At 40.3% G+C, this 22,715-nt stretch overlaps 1 protein-coding gene and 1 long non-coding RNA gene across 4 annotated transcripts; both read right to left on the bottom strand.

Annotated features, from left to right (window-relative positions):
• Positions 1-7,869: 7,869 nt before the first annotated feature.
• On the bottom strand, positions 7,870-10,756 carry LOC113717622 (uncharacterized). The gene is made up of 3 exons (XR_003454443.2): positions 10,157-10,756; positions 8,763-8,819; positions 7,870-8,107 (listed from the first exon to the last, which is right to left on the bottom strand). It is a non-coding gene; the product is annotated as an uncharacterized lncRNA (long non-coding RNA).
• Positions 10,757-15,723: 4,967 nt separating this feature from the next.
• LOC113722085 (uncharacterized) lies at positions 15,724-19,758 on the bottom strand. Of its 3 annotated transcripts, XR_011824973.1 has the most exons (3): positions 19,159-19,758; positions 17,765-17,821; positions 16,872-17,109 (listed from the first exon to the last, which is right to left on the bottom strand). XR_011824973.1 is itself a non-coding variant. In XM_072071706.1 (2 exons), exon 2 carries the CDS (start codon positions 16,620-16,622, stop codon positions 15,924-15,926), a length of 699 nt encoding a protein of 232 aa, XP_071927807.1. In that variant the 5' UTR covers positions 16,623-16,625; positions 19,159-19,758; the 3' UTR covers positions 15,724-15,923. The 3 variants fall into 3 exon arrangements, 1 of the variants encoding a protein (XP_071927807.1); XM_072071706.1 differs by lacking the exons at positions 16,872-17,109; positions 17,765-17,821 and adding an exon at positions 15,724-16,625; XR_011824974.1 differs by lacking the exon at positions 17,765-17,821.
• Positions 19,759-22,715: the final 2,957 nt, after the last annotated feature.

The raw sequence follows: 22,715 nt of genomic DNA, 5'->3' as shown, positions 1-22,715 counted from the left end.
AGTTCTTTGCACAATACAATAGCACAAAAATTTGAAGTGTTTTTCAGAACATGATCATAGTGTGTATAAAGAAAAAAAGGGGAAAAAATGTCAGAGCTATTTCAAAAATAAATATCATACATAACTGAGACAATTTAGAGGTAGACAATTCAAAAGGTATCCACCATTCGAAAATAGTGAATGAATGCAAATAATGAAGGACCTAAGGCTGAAATTAAAGAACCACCCTATCCAATAGTGACCATCCTTCAATGTAAAAGGCAAAAGAAAAAGGAAAAATATAACATTTTTAACTTAAAAATTTTACTATTCCATGAACTGGTTTTAGAATGATTGAATCTTGATTTGTTCACGCCTTTAATATAGTAATATATGAAAATAACATAACCAAAAGTACGGAAAACAACATATAATTTAAGAAAATAGGATCTGAATGCAAGTGAATCCTAACATCTTCTTGTTATTTGAGCTGCAAAAAATTAACTATACCTTTTTAACAAATGAAAAAATTGGAAAGACCAACATATCATACCAGATTTTTTATTGCCTACAAAGATTGAAACCATTCTAGGGACCAGTAAATCTGCTATAATTAAGGCAACATTCTCAAAATGTTATCCCCATTACATGATTAGAAGCCAATCATAGCTTCTTAGAACCAAATCAACACGAATTTTATTTAAAAAAAAAATTGACATTTTTGTAAACTAAAATAAAATAAATAAATGATGTTCTCGTAAAAGAAAAAGGAAAGGCAACATCTCTGCAAATACGCAAGGAAGAGGTATTTAAAACAAGTATCTAAATTAATAGGGCTCTATGATCACTTACAGTGCTATTGGACGTTTGTCAAAGAAATCCCAGAAACTTAGAACACACAAAATATTTTCTTGTTAAGGATTCAAATACAGAAAACCTAGAAAATTACAACCAGAACTTAATTTACCAAAATAAAACATTAAATTTATCAACTTTTCCCACCTGCAATCACAAAAAAGGGGTCAAGTTCAAATCAGATAAGTAAAAAGAGAAAACAACATGAACAAAATATTTAATGAAAAAAATCTCAAAATGTTCAGATTCAAAACCTAAAAGGATTTCAAATTTGTCTGTAACACTTGCTCATCACATACATAGATAGGAAAAGGGGGAAAGAAAGAAGAGGATTTTGACCAAAAATAAAAATAAAAAATAAGAGAGAAGAAGAGGAGAGGAAGACAACCAAGCAGAGGCAGAAACATCTAGAGCCCTATTATCCTACAATATAAAAAAAAAATAAACAACATTAGTTTGGTCAAAAAGCTACAACTAAACCCCTCATTTCACTAACCAAAAAAGGGAAAAAATTAAAGGGCTAATTATTTTTGGCAGAGGAAGAAAGAACCTTAGAGCAAATTATTTTTTCTTCTTACCATTCGTTCTCATCAAGATAGATAGAAGATAAGAAGACGAAGATGATGCTGATGATGAAGATGAAAGGATGAGGGGCGTTTCGGTTGAATCAAGTTCGCTCTTTATCTACTTATGTTGAAAACAAGATTTCTTAATTATTTTTAAACATCAGTTGTAAGTACTCATGTTATTCACACATAATTCAAGTTAACCAGAGACATACATGTATATTGAGAAATTTTATGCGCAAATCCTCATGGCTCTCTTATTATTCATATAACCAAAGAAAATAATCATACCAGTCTACTTTCAAGGGCATATATCTAATGTTTTACTCTAGCAGCAGCTGAAAAACCCAAAATTCTCCTCATTTTAAGCAACGGTCCACATGGATACTATTGATGCAGCTAATGCAGATCTGCAAAAAGTCATAATAAAAATTTCTTTGTACTGTCAATCAGAGAGTCATAGAGAATACAATTTATCTGCAATTCTTCAAATTTCAGTCCCAATTAAAGGGCAACATCACTATATTTTGCATGGTAACACTTAGTTATAGATAGCCTTAATTTCTATTGTAAGATCACCATAAATTGGATGAAATTTTCACTTAGACATTTTCTCAAACAACTCAAATGCACTACACAAAATCACTGGATTCTAAGGCCACAACTGAGGGACTACTCTAAGGCCATAACTAAGGTAAATAACAATCTATCAAAAGCTATACAGCACCACTCAATACTACATACATCTACCATCATCAATGTCCTCAAAGAAAAATCTCCAAACACTTTGCAGCCCGAGGCATATCTACTATCACTATCTCAAGCTTTATCACAATTGACGTGCGCGGAGTATACATATACAATTAAGCTCATCCTAATCAAGTTTTACATTTATAAACTCCTAAATACCCCACACGCGATTTATCGCAAGTATACGAATCGTGAGCGAGTATAGGGTATTAAGGGTCGATCCCACAAGGAAGATTGCAATTACCGGTACTACTAAAGCTTCTCTATTATTTAGACTATCAATGAATTATAACAAATTAAAGCCTACTGAAATTATACAAGAAAATAACAAATGAAAGCTCCTTAGGTTGTGGTATCCCTAACTACTCATGCAAGTGTTATATTTGGATCATTGAGTACTACATCTAGGCTAGTTATAGTGTGATTTCCTTATGCATTTGAATCCTACTTTCGTAGTGAATCAATTATACTTATAACTAATCCATACCTATTCTCATGGTTATGAAATTAGCTACAAGTTCATTTTTTCAATGAAATTACATGAAATGAATCACTAAAAACCACATAAGTGCACCTCTACTTTCGTGAGTGTACTCCCTATGTTTAGCACTTCTTGAACTAGTGTTAAATCTCAATTTTCATTGCAGAAACAACACCTTAAATAATCACAATCAATGGTACCAGATTAATCATGATTTAAAGAGCCAAAGTGCTAAATAACTTGCTCAAATCATAGCAGTCAAATAACCAAATAATAAACACTAACAATTATAGAAAGTTCAACCAAACCCAAGGCTTAAACTTTAGAAACACATAATGAACACAAAATCCAGAACTTGTATATTAACTAAAATTGGAATCAAATACAAAAGATAAAGAATTTAGAAGGAATACAACCCTTGTCACATGAGCTTTCTTCCTTGCCTTCTTCATCCTCCATCTTCATCCTAATCTAGATAATAAACAAGAATGGAAAAGCTACACTACTCTATACTAAGCTAAACTAACACTAGGGAGATGAAAGAGCTACATTTCTGCAACTTCAAGCTTCTCCCGTATGTCTCTCTATTTTTCTGCTATGAACTCCCCATCTCCTTTTTTGCAATGAATTTGGCTATTTAATGATGAAAGGTGGTCAAGAAATGAGGATTACATCTCCCTTTTACAGCTGGGAATGTTTCTCACATGTCTAGCATCCAATGTGAGTTGGTGGAGGTGAAATTGAGTTTTACGCGTACAGAGCAGCCTTTTCTGACCAGTGATCCGAGCTGCTACAGTACCTCGGATCCGTATGGATCCGAGCTCGGATCCACTAACCCAGAAACAACCGAGGGTTCGGATGAATAGTGGATCCGAGTGTGGATCACTTGCTCTGTTTTTGGCCCAACTTCAACCAATCTTTTCTTGATGTTAGAGGCTGAACCAGCTCATGTCTAAAACACGAAAGTTGTAGCCTTTTGAGTTATCTTTCTAATGCATCAAGAATCACCTCATTTGGATCTGTGTAGGCTGAGATATGACTGAAATACCCTTGCCTGCTCATTGCCCTGTTCCAGCTTCGACCAGTAGAAATTTGCTATTGTAATTCGGCATTTTGACCTGGAAAACCTTCAAACTGGATTTAGATGTCTTCACCAAAGTTGTAGATCTATCTCTTATCTTCAAATGGGTTCAAGAATCATCCCAATCCGATCATTGTAACTCAAGTTATAGCCGAAATACGAAAAATGTGTCAAAACTGTCAAAATACACAAAATCCAAGTAAAAAGTGATAAAAACCTCATTTAATCACTTAAAAACATTTATTCACCAATTATAGCCAAAATGATTCATATTCTTCCAATAATATAACCAAAGTGACTAAAAATAATATAAAATGTCACACAATTATTACGTAAATTAGTCACTTATCAAACTCCCCCACACTTAAATCATTGCTTGTCCTCAAGCAATTCACACATAATCAAATGCAATGATTCAAGAGGTGAAACAATATATGCACTTTGTCCAATTTAATTCCTCAAGACTTGGAAAATAATTATTATATAATTATTCAATTTACACTAAATACTCATAATATCAAGTAAAGGAAAGATAATTATACCCTAAATTCAACAAGTTAAACTTAATCTCTTACCCTAACCTAATTTCACAAATAAGCAACCCACATAGTCGATTTATAGCCTTCCTCCTCCTATAATCATCCTTTTCTCAAAATTTTACATCTAAGAGGGATTTATTCATACTAATTTTACTTAATTAGTGAGAATGCCTTTTTACGCGAAAATCGACACTTTTAGGTGAAGATTCCCGGTTACTCAACATTTCACTTATTCAAGTTGCAATGCATACTCTTAATTCAAGTACCTTTTTACGCGAAAATCGACATTTGTAGATGCCAACCCCCGGTTACTCGGTACAAAAATCATTGGAGTAGAATAATTTTTTCTTTCTTTTCTTCTCTTTTTTTTTTTTTTTTTTTTTTTTTTTTTTTACTAAAGGACAATAAATAGATATTCCCTCTTAGAAAATATATAAGACTAATCAAAGGAGGAGTATAACCTTTTATCAACTATGTCAATCACTTACTTGCAAAATTAAGTAAAGAGAAGAAATCTCATTAAACATGTAAAATTATAGGCATAATTTTCCTCACTTTACCAAATATACTTTCTAAAATGTAAAAATTCTAATTGCATAATAACTATTTCCAAGTTAAATGAGGACTAAACCTTTCAAAATACACATAAAGTTTCAACAATTGGAAGAATAAAAACATTTAAAGTTGGAACAAATTAGCCCTTTTTGAATGAAAATGCAAAAATTTGAAGAACTTTTGGGCCATAGTGACATATTGGACAAGATGTTAGACAAATTTTGACGGAGTTTCCCCATATAAATGGAAGAAAACTCCCTGCCAACAAACCCAATTTCAGGCAAATTATCCACATGGCAAATAATTCAAACACAATTCCAATATTTCTAAGCATTTAAATCCACAAAATATCATCACATAGCATTAGAATGCAAGTTCACATATTTCCTCCCCCACACTTAAACTTCACATTGTCCTCAATGTGAGAAAAGGAAAATAAAGAAAGAGTAAAAGAAAATACTCCCCTTATGACTTGCGCAATCCGAATCCATGTCCAAGTGATGAATTTCCAACTTTACTTGAAAGAATGGAGACTTCAATTAATGCACCTTGAAAAAAAAACAAAAATACAATTCTTAAGAATAAAAGCTTGCAACCAACAAGAAGAAAAGTGGAGTTGAAGGAGGAAAAAGAGGGAAGAATGAAGAAAAGTGGTCCGAGGCTTCGTTTGGAAAGGATCCGAGGTCGTTTTTTAAAGGATCCGAGGTCGGATCATGATAAGTGAGCTCGGATCAAGAAGCTCAAATTTTTTCTGATTGCAGAAGTGGATCCGAGCTCGGATCAAGAAGCTCGAAGTTTTTCTCTGATTGCAGAAGTGGATCCGAGGCCTTGGATCCATATGGATCCGAGGCCTTGGATCCATTGAATCTGCACTTATTGCAGAATTTTTGCAATATTCAGTTTGACCTCAATTCTTCAAAATACACCCTAGATCATTTCTATGTCAAAATAAATCATTCACGCACATGTAAAATGATCTAAACATGCATTCTAAACCTCTTTAATGCATCAAAATTCACAATTACTGAATTTGAGGTATTGAGATCTTTGATCAAACTTCGCCTTTTTCACCTCATTTGGTCACTTTTGCATCTTTTTCCAAAACCTACAAATGAAAAATAACAAAATAACTCAAACTTATACTTTAAACATAAAATCACTCCAAAGTAACACCAACTTAAACAAGCATTGGGTTGCCTCCCAATAAGCGCTTCTTTAAAGTCAATAGCTTGACTATATCACCTCATTTTTCAAGGAGGCTTAGTTAACGAATAATCCACCATTTTAGGCCTTGGTGGATCATTGTAAGGTGACTTAATAGAAAAAGCCACATGAACTAATGATCTGAGAGATGGAAGTGACTTACATATTCCAAGTGTTCCATAGATATTACCTTGAATATGCACCACTTGAGAACTTACCAAAGGAAATGTCATGAGAGTATCTTGGGCAGGAATACCTTTAGAACCTATACTTTCAATGCACTCCTCAAGAGGGGTGAAAAATGAGTCATTAAAACTCACCTCTTGAGGCTCAAAGTTAGTTCCAAAGATATTATCATGTGAAATGGACATTTGCTCATTGAAACACAATTGAGATTCATCATTTTCATCAAAATGCAACCCATTTTCACATACAACATTCCCATCATTCATGCTAGGATCATTTTGCACATTATTAGAGGAAATAACTTCACACAATGCATTCAATTGCTCATGTATTCGACCAAAGTGAGAAGCTAATTCATCTATTCTTTCCTCAATCCTATCAAAACGATCGGAAGTTGCATTTGCTAGCTTTTCTATTGCTAAATCAAATTGATTAGAAAAATTTTCTACAGCTAGCTCCCAAGATGCATTAGAATCATTAGCTAATGGTTCACTTTCTAACTCCCAAGGTAGAGGTGTATTAGCTAACTTCTCTATTGCCAACTCCCAAGATGGTTTTGATTCATATTGGACACTTTCAGGTTGGTGATCATAAAAATATGAATTATCACTATAAGTACATTGATTATTCCAACCATAAGCAGGAGAATTGCTCCAATTAGCACTATATTGATCAAAACAAGGATTGTAATGCTCTAATTCATCATAATAATCCACATTTTGTGCTTGCATACATGTATTAGTAGCATGATAACCTCCACACAAGTCACAAATCACATGATAAGAATTAAAAGCATTAACATTCCTTCTCTGCTCAATTTCATGCATCATGGTGTCCATTTGAACTTGTAACTTAATTACATCAAATTTTGCCTTTAAGCACCTTAAACTGTAACAGCCCCACTTTCCCCTAAGGCGAACCAAAGGGGTTAGCGGACTGCCTGCCCAGCTCTCGCCAGGACTACGGATCAGATTAGAGCTATCTATTGCGATCCGGAACTTACAAACGAGCGTAAACAGGTCAAAATGGTAAAATAACCCAAAATTAAAAAATGAAATCCGGAGTCGGTCATGAATAGTGACCGACCCGTCAGAACCCAACCGAAATAGCCAACAAACATTCACATCTGAACTTTAGCGTTTTCAAATCAAAATGACATACAAAAGTTTTCAAAAGTTAATATATACACACGGTTTGCCAAATCAAAAGAGAAAACGCCCCAAAAGTACACTTAGGCAGGCACTTCTTACTCACCAATACCTACAACTTTCATGTTTTGAGCAAAGTCCAATTCGGCCTCTAGCTATGACCTAAAATTTCGGACAGAATAGGGGATTTAAGAACCCTAACTTTTCAATTTTCACACCAAATCCAAAATTGATTGCATTTAACCACAATTCACACTCACTAGAGTCATTTCCAACCATTACAATCCATCATACAAGCACCCAACATCAAGATCATATTAAACCAGAAAAATCATCAATAAAATGAAAAACTTCACCAAATCACTTCAAACCAAGATAAAACCAGAAATTTCAGCACTTCAAGCACTACTAAGCATAATTTAAGCTTCATAGGGTGTAAGAGTGTGACGACCCCACCTCTCCCTAAGGCGTACCAAAGGGTTCGGCGGACCGCCTGCCCAGCTCTCGCCAGGACTCACTCACTATCTCAATCGAATCATATATACACAACCATGCACCATAAATAATATTCACGATTCAAACTTATAGTTTACATCGATAGGAATCAGGTACAAAGTCTTAATACACCAACTAGTACCAAAACGTATACAATCCAAGTACAACATGTTTCGTTCGGGGAATAGCGCGAGTACAAAACCAAAATTCAAAAGTCAAAACAAAAGGCTACACTAGTCTTTATCAAGTCTCTCGCGTTACTCGTACCCCTGTAAGGAAAACAAACTAACGGGGTGAGCCAAAGCTCAGTGAAGTTCCCAAATATCAAATTGGGCAACAACCAAGTTATAGCAAAATAAAAGTGAAATGACGAGCAAACAAGTCAAATCAAGGAAATAGTACTTCAGCTAGTCAAGTAGTATTAGATGCACATTCACATATAAGGATACGGTATTCATGTTACGGCTCCATTCCAGCTTGGTCAAGTGGTAGTTGACACTCCGTCAACTTTCAAGTAATTTCAAGTCCAAATAAACTCCACTACACGCCAATTTCCGTCCACCGATTCACCCCCTATTCCGAGCCCGCACGCCATATAAACATGGGTGGTAATACTCGAGTATACCGTTAGTCGAGGAGATAACACTCCACTCGACATTACAAGTGACCCAGGGTTTGTTATCTAATCGACCAGGCCCTTGCCGGCTCGACTCGATTAACTAGCCACAGGGTTTCTGGAATTCCAGGCAAGATACAATTCAAGTACATGTACAACAAGTCAAGTATGATCAATAGCAAGAACAGGTCATATTAGGGCAAGTGCGATAAAGTACACCCTTGCCTTTTCATTCATTGTCATGTAATCACACAAGTCAAGTAGGGAGTACACATATCAAGTACAATCGGATATTTGGAAGCACTCACCACAATAGTGCTTCTAGTTTTCGCGTCGAGGTGGTACTCCGGGTTGGGAGTCCAAATCTGCGATAAAATTTTACTTGAGAACTTTGAAATCAACCAAGGTTCAAAACTTAAGCGTTTCGTTCGATAAGAATCAAGAAATTGAAATTCACTTGAGAAGAGTCGTGAAATAGTTGCTCGCTCTTTAAACTGGAAAATTTGATAACATTTTTGCTTGAATATGACTCTTGAGTCAAAAGTGCAAGTAAAACGGTTTCGTAGTGATTCATATCATTTTCCTAAGGGTACAAGTTCGGCCAAGTCCTAAACAAGTGGCAAAGGTCCTCAATAGTTCAAGTGATAATCACTTAACCTTCACTCAAGTCGCAAAGATAGTTTTCTAGACCTCGAGTAAAAATTTGGGCAGCATGCCCTTTGTGTTTACCTAATTTCCAGCCATTTAGGCTTCATTATTTTTCTTCAACAACATCCCAACATCATACAAACAAGCAATTTATGTCAAGAGCCGTTCCATAGGCTCACAATATCATAACAACAAGAATCGCATCAAGTACAAGTGCAGAAACGCAATTTAGTTCAAGACAGATTTGACGTACAAATGCGGTAATACCATACCCTAGGCTACGCTTATCAGATTAAAACGAAACCTACGCCGTTTCGAAGCTAAGACACAGAGCTACAACATTCATGAAGGTCACGTAGTCCAGTTCCTAATGTAACTTAGTCAAAATCTCAGATTACTAAACCAGAAACCAGTTCGTCGGTTGTTTAAACGCAGAACACTGTAATGAACCTAACTCAGTGTACACAAGTCCGAATCAGGTTTTCTTTGAGGCGTTTTAAAGCTACTTCAGAGCACTACAACTTTTATGTTTTGGCCCAGAGCTAAATCAGAAGGGATCCTAGTCAAAAATCGTGATAAACTGGACTGAACTGAAGAAACGGACTGCTGGGGAATTCTTAAAACAGTAGGGGTATTTTGGACTTTTCACGTTCTGCGTTGCTCCGATTGAGCTGAAATTTTATAGGCACCTATAAAACACCATTCTCTACAACTTTCCTTCTTTGACCAAAGGCCAATTCGGCCTCTAACATATAGGTACAATTTCGGACAGAATGCTTGGGCAATTTTCCAGAAATCTGGAATTTTTAGCTCTAAGTGTAAATTCCTCAAATTTCTGGTTCTATTCACCACTAAACAACCTTATATAACCTTAATTACAACATTCATGCATCATACATCACATTGAGCAGAAAATCAGAAACCCTAGTTCATCAAATAAATTGGGGAAAACCTCTAAATCATGCTAATCATCCATAATCTCACCACTATAATCACCTACTAAACTTAATTTAACAAGATTAGATGTAAAACTTGGAGAGATAAACTCTCTTACCTTGAATAAAAGTCACCAAGAGTAGCACAAGCTCTCCCCTTCAAGAATCACACCACCACTCACTAGCTAGTCACTAGAAAGCAAGTTTAATCGGTTTACTTCGCTCGATTCCTCACTTATTTGTTGGATTTGGAGATGAAATGAAAGATTTCCCTTGGAGTTTTTCCTCCTTGATGCTCTCGGCCAGCTCCAGCAGAAATGAGGAAGAATTGGCTAAGTGTTAAGGTTATATGGTTGGTAATGGTCTTGGGTAAGAAGCCATGAGGTGGTGACACTTGTCACCACCACCACCCTTTCTTTTTCTCTTTCTTTCTTGCCTTTCTTAGCCACCAATTTTCGGTCAACATGCTGCCAAGAGAGAAGATATTATGTGCAAAAGTCAACAAACTTGTTGGGTAAGAAAAATGGTGGTCAAGTGGTGCGTTCAATCGGTAATGCGCGGGACCCGCCGGTTCGCGCCGTTTCTTAAAAACTCACGTACTAGGGTTTTTACTTCCCATTCACTAACCTTATATCATTGCTACTACTCACATATTATTTCTCACTTAAGAGTCACTTTTAATCATCAAATTGATCCTTGGCCAGTACCGAAAATTCATCCGGCGGAAAAAAAATCGCAAAAACCCTAATTTTGCTCAAAACTTGAAACCAAAGCGTAAAACCTTATTTTCTAGGTTTATTTACACTTAGTGTGATATAATGAGGTAGGGGGCCTTAATAAATAATAATTTTCAAATAAAAGGCATTTTTGAGGAAAAATGTAGGAAATTTGCGGGTCCTCACATCCTCTCCCCCTTAAAAGAATTTCGACCTCGAAATTCATACCTTTTGTCGCGAACAGGCCAGGATACTTTTCTTGCATATCCGTTTCTAGCTCCCAAGTTGCTTCTTCCACTTCATGATGCTTCCATAGTACCTTTACTAAAGGAATTTGCTTGTTTCTCAAGTCCTTCACCTTTCGATCCAGTATTTGAATAGGTCGTTCTTCATAGGTTAAAGACTCGTCAAGTTCAACATCTTCGGGTGGCAAAATGTGAGTCGGATCCGGATGGTATTTCTTAAGCAAAGAGACGTGAAAGACATCGTGGATCCTAGACAAGCTAGCTGGTAACTCAAGTCGATAAGCCACCTTTCCTATTCGTTGTAGCACCTTGAAAGGTCCTATATATCGTGGTTGCAACTTTTTCCCTTTTCCGGATCTAATCTTTCCCTTCAATGGTGTGATCCGAAGAAACACCTTATCTCCTATTTCAAACTCCAAGTCTTTCCTCCTATGATCGGCATAGCTTTTCTGACGGCTTTGGGCTGTCTGAAGTCTCTGGCGGATCACTTTCACCTTTTCATAGGCTTCCTCAACCCATGGTATAGTAGCTGGATCTATTACTTTTCTCTCTCCTACTTCATCCCAATGGATTGGGGATCGACACCGTCGTCCATACAAGGCTTCATATGGAGCCATTTGAATAGAGGAATGGTAACTATTGTTATACGCGAATTCAACCAAAGTCAAGTATTGGCTCCAACTTCCTTTAAAATCCACAATACAGGCTCTCAACATATCCTCAAGAGTTTGGATAGTTCTCTCAGATTGTCCATCAGTTTGTGGATGATATGCTGTACTATAACTCAACTTAGTTCCTAGAGCCTCTTGTAACCTCTGCCAAAATCGAGATACAAACCTGGGGTCTCTATCCGATACAATACTCACTGGTACCCCATGTAATCTTACTACCTCATCCATATAAATTTTAGCAAGTTTCTCCAAAGGATATTTCATGTTCACTGGCAGAAAATGTGCAGTCTTAGTCAATCGATCCACTATCACCCAAATTGCATCATGCCCCTTTTGTGTGCGTGGCAACCCTGACACAAAATCCATCGTTATGTGCTCCCACTTCCACTCAGGGATCTCTAAAGGCTGTAACAAACCTGACGGCTTTTGATGCTCAGCTTTTACCTGTTGGCACGTAAGACATTTTTGCACAAACTGGGCAATCTCCGCCTTCATTTTCTCCCACCAATACAGATTCCTAAGATCTTGGTACATTTTATTATTCCCTGGGTGCACCGTATACCTAGAGCAATGTGATTCCTCTAAAATCTCCCTTTTCAATTCCTCATCCCTAGGTACCACGACACGATTTCGAAACTTTAAAATTCCATCAGGGCTTAGATTGAAATTAGGTAACTCCCCTCTCTTCACTCTCTCTACCCACTTCTGCACTATTGGATCCTTCACTTGGCCCTCTTTGATTCGTTCCATCAATGCCGATTTCGCCTCAATATTTCCAAAAATCACCTTTTCCGGTTCCAAACGAGGTTTCCACTCACATACATCTTCCAATAGGCTCCACTCTCTCACTATAGAACTTGCCAATTGAGCCTTCCGGCTTAAAGCATCTGCTACAACGTTGGCCTTTCCAGGATGATAGTTAATTGTACAATCATAATCCTCTAAGAACTCTACCCACCGACGTTGTCTTAGATTTAACTCCTTCTGAGAAAACAGATACTTAAGGCTCTTATGATCCGTATAAACCTCGAAAGTTACACCATAGAGATAATGTCGCCATTTCTTCAAAGCGAACACTACAGCTGCAAGTTCCAAGTCATGGGTCGGGTAATTTTGCTCATGAGTTTTTAACTTTCGGGATGCGTAGGCAATCACATTCCTATTCTGCATCAACACACATCCTAGCCCTTCTTTCGAAGCATCAGTATAAACCGTATAACTATCCTTTCCACTGGGCAAAGCTAAAATTGGAGCCATAGTCAATTGTTTCTTAAGCTCTTGAAAGCTACTTTCACACTTAACATCCCAAATATATTTTCCTTGTTTCTTGGTCAGGTTAGTCAAGGGTCCTGCAATCCTCGAGAAATTCTTTATAAATCTGCGGTAGTATCCTGCTAAGCCTAGAAAACTTCGAACCTCTGTGGGATTTTCTGGCCGTTTCCATTTAGCCACAGCTTCCACTTTCGCCGGGTCTACAGCAAGGCCATCTTTCGAAATTATATGACCTAAAAACGCCACCTCTTCCAACCAAAATTCACACTTACTGAACTTAGCAAACAGTTGGTGCTCTCTCAGGGTTTGCAATACTATCCGCAAATGTTGTTCATGCTCCTCCCTTGACCTCGAATACACCAAGATGTCATCAATGAACACCACTACAAACCTATCCAAGTAAGGTTTGAACACTCGATGCATCAGATCCATGAATGCTGCTGGGGCATTGGTTAAACCAAAAGGCATCACTGCGAACTCAAAATGCCCATATCGAGTATTAAACGCCGTTTTTGGCACATCCTCCTTCTTAACTCTCAATTGATAATACCCTTGTCGCAGATCCAACTTGGAAAACACTACAGCCCCTTGTAACTGATCAAATAACTCATCTATGTGGGGCAAAGGATATTTATTCTTAATGGTTACTGCATTCAATCCTCGATAGTCAATGCACAACCTTAAACTCCCGTCCTTTTTCTTAACAAATAGAACTGGAGCTCCCCACGGCGACTCGCTCTCATGTATGAACCCCCGTTCTAGCAAGTCCTGTAATTGCACCTTTAATTCCTTAAGCTCAGCAGGTGCCATACGATAAGGAGTTTTAGAAATGGGAGTGGTTCCGGGTACTAAATCAACCTTAAATTCAATCTCCCTTTCGGGTGGCAAAGACCCCAATTCTTCCGGAAATACGTCCGGGTATTCACTGATTACTGGCATGTCTTCCAACTTAGTCTTTTCACCCGGAGTGTTAATTAGGAAAGCTAAGTAACCACGAGCCCCACGACTAAGCAACTTCCTAGCCCTCATACCCGAAATAAGTGCAGAAGAGGCTATCATACCCCTCACATCAAGCTTTAGGGTTGCCTCTCCTGGTATACCAAATTCGACCACTTTCATCTTACAATCTACCCGAGCATGATAGTGAGCTAGCCAATCCATACCTAGGATAACATCATACCCCTTAATGGCTAGACTAATAAGGTCCACTACCAATTTCCGTTCGCCAATCCAAATATCACAATTCCTATACACCTCATTCGCAAGCAAGATTTGATTACCTGTAGGTGTTCTTACCTCTAAGTCATAAGGTAACCTTTCAACTTTCGAGTCAATGCCAAGCATAAATGCAGGATTAACAAAAGAGTGAGTAGCACCGGGATCTATCAAAATTCTAGCTAACCGGTGAAAAACAGGGATTGTACCTTCTATCACCCTGGTTGGTTCAGGCACAGTTGTTTGATCTAGCGAGTACACTCTGGCCGGTACCCTCGACCTAGCCCCTCCAGCAGTAGTCGGCTTCGGGTTTGACCTGGCAGTCGACTGAGTGTCATTGATTAGCGGACAATTGACCATCTGATGATCCGCACTTCCGCACCTCAAGCACTTCCGAGCCTTTCTCCAGCACTCGTCCTCAGTGTGGTTCAATTTTCCACAATACCCACATGTCACTCGGGGAGTGGAGGTTTGACCTCCCTGAGTAAAACCTCTACCTTGACTTCTACCGCCCTGGCCTCCCCTCTGGGCATTCCCTCTCGGAGCACTGCCCCTAAACGTGTTCGAAAATCGTCCACTTCCAGCTCCACGACCGGATTTAGCGGGTGGCATGCTTCGCTCGCCTCGTACCGACCCTTGGGCTCCACTAGGTGCCCCTTTCCGCTTAGCGTGGAAATTCCTTACTTGCGTCCTAGCAGTTTCTATCCTCGTGGCCTTCTCCAGAACCTCCGTAAAAGTATTGATTTGGACCGCTGCTAAGGCTTCTTGTAATTCCACATTTAATCCTTGTATAAACCTCCGTACTTTTCTCGGCTCCGTAGCTATCAGTTCGGGAGCAAATTTGGACAACTTGGTAAACTGAGTCTCATACTCAGTTACACTCATCAACCCCTGACGGAGTTTAATGAATTCGTCCTCTCTCTTCTCCTGGACGATGGGTGGAAGGTATTTTTCGTTGAAGTCCCGTACAAAGTTTAGCCAAGTCCAGGCAGTTTCCTCTCTCTCCCACTTGGCCCTCACTACATTCCACCAAGCCCTAGCTGGCCCTTCAAATTGGAATACGGCAAATTGGACTTGTCTCTCCTCAGTGTAGTTTAGGGCAGCAAAGATATTTACCATGGCCTCCAGCCATTTCTCAGCTTCATACGGGTCTGGTCCTCCTAAAAATTTGGGTGGAGAGAACTTCTGGAATCTCTCCAAGGCTCTATCTTGCCCCGAATCAGGGTCTCTAGGTTGATTTACAGACCCTTGACCCTGTTGCTCCACTAACCGAGTCAAAATATTAGTCATCTGTTGGATGGCAGTGGCCACCTGATCTCCCCCGGCAGTCTGGGGTTCAGGTTGCTGTTCAACCGCTGCCTCCCTCTCCTCTATCGGTTCAGGCACCGGTTCCTGTACTTTCTCACCCTCACGGCCTCGCCTGGAACCGCGTTCTCGATTAGTTTTCTTGGTCCGACTCCTTTTATCTTCCATGTTTGAGAGTCAACCAACTAGAACATATAAACGGGGTAAGGTACGACTCATATATCGCGTTGCAACAACATAACTAGAGGCAAATAAACACGTAAGAAACAAGCACTTTATTTACATATCAAACAAGTCGTATATACAGGCCAACAAGTCACGTAGTCAAAGGCTATAACAGCCGAGGAACATAGAACAAAAGATATTTACATCCACCAGGACACGTCTAAAACAAAAACAAAAGAAGACATGTCGTCCCACTATGTTCCTAACTAGCCCACAAAACCTCCTAAAACCCCGATCCTAACAAGTGGTCTGGCTAGACGCCGACCCAACTGACTCCGAGGACGCGCTCGGCTCCTCCTCCATGTCCTCCTCAGGATCCTCCTCTGGATCCTCCTCAGGGCCACCGGGAGCGGCAGGAGCTACAGGGGCTTGGCCCTCCTCGGCCAAGTCCTGCATCACATCCTCTACAAGTGCCTCGCACTCAGTCAGGATGTGGTCGGTCCGGTCTCGTATGTGTCCAACTATGTGCATCAAACGTCCAGTCACCGCATGAGCCTGATCACGGTAAGCATCAGACTGCTGCTGCTCCGCCAGAACTGCGGCCTCCAACTCGCGTATCCGAGCTCCCTGATCTCGGAGAGTAGCCTGGAGACGCTCTATCTCCGCAAAGCACCTACGATTGGTGCTACCCAATCGTCTCCGATCGTCATCTATAGCAAGCACTACTCGGTCAGGGTAAGAGTAGGTCTTCCAGCAATCGCAGCGCCGGATCTTGCGCGCTGGGGACCACCGCTGCACTGGCCCGCCGGGAACCTCCTGGTATGTGATCACGCGACATACAGGGCCCACTAGATATGGCTCGACCACGGAAGCGTCAGTAGGTGCGTCAGTAGGCACCTCAGGCACCTCAGGCACCTCAGTAGGTATCTCGGTCGGTATGTCAATAGGTGCAGGCTGGGACGGTCCAGCACCCCCAGAAGAGTCAGTGTCTGCCATCACCTAAGTTTGCAAATAACATTGCAAAGGTAAGTACACATCAAGCGCAAAACAAGGCTAAGGCTAAACGCAATAATAAAACCCTAGCCGATAATAAAACCCTAGCCTATCAAGTCAAGCACTCAAACTATCCCGATCAATTCAAACCTAGGCTCTGATACCACCTGTGACGACCCCACCTCTCCCTAAGGCGTACCAAAGGGTTCGGCGGACCGCCTGCCCAGCTCTCGCCAGGACTCACTCACTATCTCAATCGAATCATATATACACAACCATGCACCATAAATAATATTCACGATTCAAACTTATAGTTTACATCGATAGGAATCAGGTACAAAGTCTTAATACACCAACTAGTACCAAAACGTATACAATCCAAGTACAACATGTTTCGTTCGGGGAATAGCGCGAGTACAAAACCAAAATTCAAAAGTCAAAACAAAAGGCTACACTAGTCTTTATCAAGTCTCTCGCGTTACTCGTACCCCTGTAAGGAAAACAAACTAACGGGGTGAGCCAAAGCTCAGTGAAGTTCCCAAATATCAAATTGGGCAACAACCAAGTTATAGCAAAATAAAAGTGAAATGACGAGCAAACAAGTCAAATCAAGGAAATAGTACTTCAGCTAGTCAAGTAGTATTAGATGCACATTCACATATAAGGATACGGTATTCATGTTACGGCTCCATTCCAGCTTGGTCAAGTGGTAGTTGACACTCCGTCAACTTTCAAGTAATTTCAAGTCCAAATAAACTCCACTACACGCCAATTTCCGTCCACCGATTCACCCCCTATTCCGGGCCCGCACGCCATATAAACATGGGTGGTAATACTCGAGTATACCGTTAGTCGAGGAGATAACACTCCACTCGACATTACAAGTGACCCAGGGTTTGTTATCTAATCGACCAGGCCCTTGCCGGCTCGACTCGATTAACTAGCCACAGGGTTTCTGGAATTCCAGGCAAGATACAATTCAAGTACATGTACAACAAGTCAAGTATGATCAATAGCAAGAACAGGTCATATTAGGGCAAGTGCGATAAAGTACACCCTTGCCTTTTCATTCATTGTCATGTAATCACACAAGTCAAGTAGGGAGTACACATATCAAGTACAATCGGATATTTGGAAGCACTCACCACAATAGTGCTTCTAGTTTTCGCGTCGAGGTGGTACTCCGGGTTGGGAGTCCAAATCTGCGATAAAACTTTACTTGAGAACTTTGAAATCAACCAAGGTTCAAAACTTAAGCGTTTCGTTCGATAAGAATCAAGAAATTGAAATTCACTTGAGAAGAGTCGTGAAATAGTTGCTCGCTCTTTAAACTGGAAAATTTGATAACATTTTTGCTTGAATATGACTCTTGAGTCAAAAGTGCAAGTAAAACGGTTTCGTAGTGATTCATATCATTTTCCTAAGGGTACAAGTTCGGCCAAGTCCTAAACAAGTGGCAAAGGTCCTCGATAGTTCAAGTGATAATCACTTAACCTTCACTCAAGTCGCAAAGATAGTTTTCTAGACCTCGAGTAAAAATTTGGGCAGCATGCCCTTTGTGTTTACCTAATTTCCAGCCATTTAGGCTTCATTATTTTTCTTCAACAACATCCCAACATCATACAAACAAGCAATTTATGTCAAGAGCCGTTCCATAGGCTCACAATATCATAACAACAAGAATCGCATCAAGTACAAGTGCAGAAACGCAATTTAGTTCAAGACAGATTTGACGTACAAATGCGGTAATACCATACCCTAGGCTACGCTTATCAGATTAAAACGAAACCTACGCCGTTTCGAAGCTAAGACACAGAGCTACAACATTCATGAAGGTCACGTAGTCCAGTTCCTAATGTAACTTAGTCAAAATCTCAGATTACTAAACCAGAAACCAGTTCGTCGGTTGTTTAAACGCAGAACACTGTAATGAACCTAACTCAGTGTACACAAGTCCGAATCAGGTTTTCTTTGAGGCGTTTTAAAGCTACTTCAGAGCACTACAACTTTTATGTTTTGGCCCAGAGCTAAATCAGAAGGGATCCTAGTCAAAAATCGTGATAAACTGGACTGAACTGAAGAAACGGACTGCTGGGGAATTCTTAAAACAGTAGGGGTATTTTGGACTTTTCACGTTCTGCGTTGCTCCGATTGAGCTGAAATTTTATAGGCACCTATAAAACACCATTCTCTACAACTTTCCTTCTTTGACCAAAGGCCAATTCGGCCTCTAACATATAGGTACAATTTCGGACAGAATGCTTGGGCAATTTTCCAGAAATCTGGAATTTTTAGCTCTAAGTGTAAATTCCTCAAATTTCTGGTTCTATTCACCACTAAACAACCTTATATAACCTTAATTACAACATTCATGCATCATACATCACATTGAGCAGAAAATCAGAAACCCTAGTTCATCAAATAAATTGGGGAAAACCTCTAAATCATGCTAATCATCCATAATCTCACCACTATAATCACCTACTAAACTTAATTTAACAAGATTAGATGTAAAACTTGGAGAGATAAACTCTCTTACCTTGAATAAAAGTCACCAAGAGTAGCACAAGCTCTCCCCTTCAAGAATCACACCACCACTCACTAGCTAGTCACTAGAAAGCAAGTTTAATCGGTTTACTTCGCTCGATTCCTCACTTATTTGTTGGATTTGGAGATGAAATGAAAGATTTCCCTTGGAGTTTTTCCTCCTTGATGCTCTCGGCCAGCTCCAGCAGAAATGAGGAAGAATTGGCTAAGTGTTAAGGTTATATGGTTGGTAATGGTCTTGGGTAAGAAGCCATGAGGTGGTGACACTTGTCACCACCACCACCCTTTCTTTTTCTCTTTCTTTCTTGCCTTTCTTAGCCACCAATTTTCGGTCAACATGCTGCCAAGAGAGAAGATATTATGTGCAAAAGTCAACAAACTTGTTGGGTAAGAAAAATGGTGGTCAAGTGGTGCGTTCAATCGGTAATGCGCGGGACCCGCCGGTTCGCGCCGTTTCTTAAAAACTCACGTACTAGGGTTTTTACTTCCCATTCACTAACCTTATATCATTGCTACTACTCACATATTATTTCTCACTTAAGAGTCACTTTTAATCATCAAATTGATCCTTGGCCAGTACCGAAAATTCATCCGGCGGAAAAAAAATCGCAAAAACCCTAATTTTGCTCAAAACTTGAAACCAAAGCGTAAAACCTTATTTTCTAGGTTTATTTACACTTAGTGTGATATAATGAGGTAGGGGGCCTTAATAAATAATAATTTTCAAATAAAAGGCATTTTTGAGGAAAATTGTAGGAAATTTGCGGGTCCTCACAAATTATTAACGGAATCTATCAAATCTAGAGTACCCAACGGACCATACCTTCTCCATCCTCAGACGAGTCAGGGACCTGATGCTGCTCTAGAGAATATACTCGAGCTGGTGCCTTCGATCCCGTCCCTTCTTCTTTCGTCTGTCCAGGGTTGTTCTTGGCGGGTTGCTGAGAATTGGGCTTGGTCGGTGGCAGAATCCCTCTCCGCTCGCGCAGGCGAGCTGGACAGTTAGCAATCCGATGTTCAGCGCTTCCACAGCGCAAGCATTTTCCTTCTTTCTTCCAGCAATTTGTTTCCGTATGACTTGGCCCTCCGCAATATCCACAGGGACCACGAGTAGCAGAGACCAGTCCTCCCTGAGGGACATCACGCGACACCCCTGGTTGCCGTACTTCCCCGTTTCCCTTGCGAACTTTAGAGATTGTACTATTATCTGCTTGTTCTGAGCTGCTTCCCGGAAAACCCCTTTTTCTTGCTTGGAAGTTTCTAACTTGTAACCCTGCAGTTTCAACGCGCTGGGCTTTTTCCACCGCATCACTAAAGGCATTAAGTTGGGCTACCGCCAGATCTTTTTGAATTTCCACGTTCAAGCCCTGGATAAAACGCCTTATTCGCCGTTGCTCGGTCATGATGAGTTCGGGCGCAAATTTGGATAGGCGGGTGAATTGACTCTCATATTCCGCCACAGTCTGAGCCCCTTGCCGGAGCCGGATAAACTCGTCCTCCTTCCTCTCCTGGACTAGAGGAGGGAAAAACTTTGCATTAAATTCTCGGATGAAGTTCACCCAAGTCCTAGGCGTCTGCTCCCGCTCCCATTTCTGTCTAATTACGTTCCACCAGGAACGGGCAGCTCCCTCCAGTTGGAACACGGCAAAAGTGACCTGCCTTTCGTCAGGGTAGTGTAGGGCCGCGAATATATCAACCATTTTCTCAAGCCACTTCTCAGCAACGTCGGGGTCGGGTCCCCCAATAAACGTTGGCGGGGAAAACTTTTGAAAACGTTCGAGAGCTCTATCCTCGCTCTCGACGTGGTTACCAGGGTTCCCGGGATTAGGGTTTGGGTTTTGGCCCTGTTGTTGTACTACTTGTGCTAGTAGGTTTGTCATTTGCTGCATAGCGGCAGCTATCTGCACATTGGGGTCTATTTGGGATTCAGGATTGGGTCCAGTAGAGGTTTCCCCCGTTTCCCTAACCGGCGTGGGTTGTCTAGTTCCGCGCCCACGTCCCCGACCACTTCGTGTTCCTTCCATAAGTTTCACTCGGTCTAGGCAAGAATGCTAAACCAAAATAAGCACGATACATGTAAGTAACACTCAAAACTTTTATGATAACACACATTTATACATTCCAAACAAGATCAACGCATATATACAAGTCGGTCAAAATTAGGCCGCACACATACATACAGCCAGTTAAGTCAAGTACAAACATAGACGATCCACCGAGGAATGGCCTTTCTAGTTCACCAAATCCTTTCTAACCTAGGCCCTCATATCTTTCGTATCCGGGCGCAAGAATCCCATCTAAGATAATTCACAACTCGAGCCGGCCGGTCCCAAGAGTAAACCATCCTTATTAAAGATTCCTACCCGACATACATACCTAGCTTCCTCGAGTCCTATGATAATGATTCGTACACTTATCACATGCCCGGTTCATAACTTACGCTCAAACGAGCACTTAGACATATTCATGAAATTAGGACCACAACACCACTTGGCCCAGTCTCACTCCGCGCAGAGACCACGCGAAGTGGCTCTGATACCAATTGTAACAGCCCCACTTTCCCCTAAGGCGAACCAAAGGGGTTAGCGGACTGCCTGCCCAGCTCTCGCCAGGACTACGGATCAGATTAGAGCTATCTATTGCGATCCGGAACTTACAAACGAGCGTAAACAGGTCAAAATGGTAAAATAACCCAAAATTAAAAAATGAAATCCGGAGTCGGTCATGAATAGTGACCGACCCGTCAGAACCCAACCGAAATAGCCAACAAACATTCACATCTGAACTTTAGCGTTTTCAAATCAAAATGACATACAAAAGTTTTCAAAAGTTAATATATACACACGGTTTGCCAAATCAAAAGAGAAAACGCCCCAAAAGTACACTTAGGGTTTTAATACATGAGCTATACAAAAGATATGTTCAACTAACTCAATTTGGCAGCCATTTGTCAAATCCAGACCAAAAGGGTTTATTTTCCTGTAAGGAAAACAAAAGGAACGGAAAGGGGTGAGCTTGCGCTCAATGAGGTACCAAACAGATAGCATTAAAATCATGGCATTTCACATTTAACAAATCAGATACACATGTCAGATGTAAAGCAAAGGAACCAATGATTCAAATCAGAAGGATACGGGTGGCTCTCAGGAGCCAAATTTCCAGCACAATACTTGATCCAAACCGGTTGACTCTCCGTCAACGTAAATAGAACCAATGCGTCCGTAGACCCCTCTTATCACCGAATTCCGTCCACCAAACACCCCTTTACCGGGCCCGCTCACCTCAAACGAACAAAATGGTAATACTCGAGTATACCCGGAATCAAGGGTCTCAATACCCAAAATCCCCGAACAGACTACCGTGGTTCGTTATCTAATCGTCCAGGCCCTTGCCGGCCCGACTCGAATAACTTAGCCACAGGATTGAGCTCATAGGTCATAGAAATCCGAACAGAAATCCGAACAGATGCAGACACAGATAACAGATTCAAATTTTTGCATAGTAAATTGGCATATGAGCAGACTAGAGAACGAGTGTGATAAAGTACAC

The sequence above is a fragment of the Coffea arabica genome, chromosome 11e (assembly GCF_036785885.1).
Source record: "Coffea arabica cultivar ET-39 chromosome 11e, Coffea Arabica ET-39 HiFi, whole genome shotgun sequence".
Classification (NCBI taxonomy): domain Eukaryota; kingdom Viridiplantae; phylum Streptophyta; class Magnoliopsida; order Gentianales; family Rubiaceae; genus Coffea; species Coffea arabica.
The sequence above is the reverse complement of the archived record's forward strand: the minus strand, read 5'-3'. Positions and strand labels throughout refer to the sequence as shown.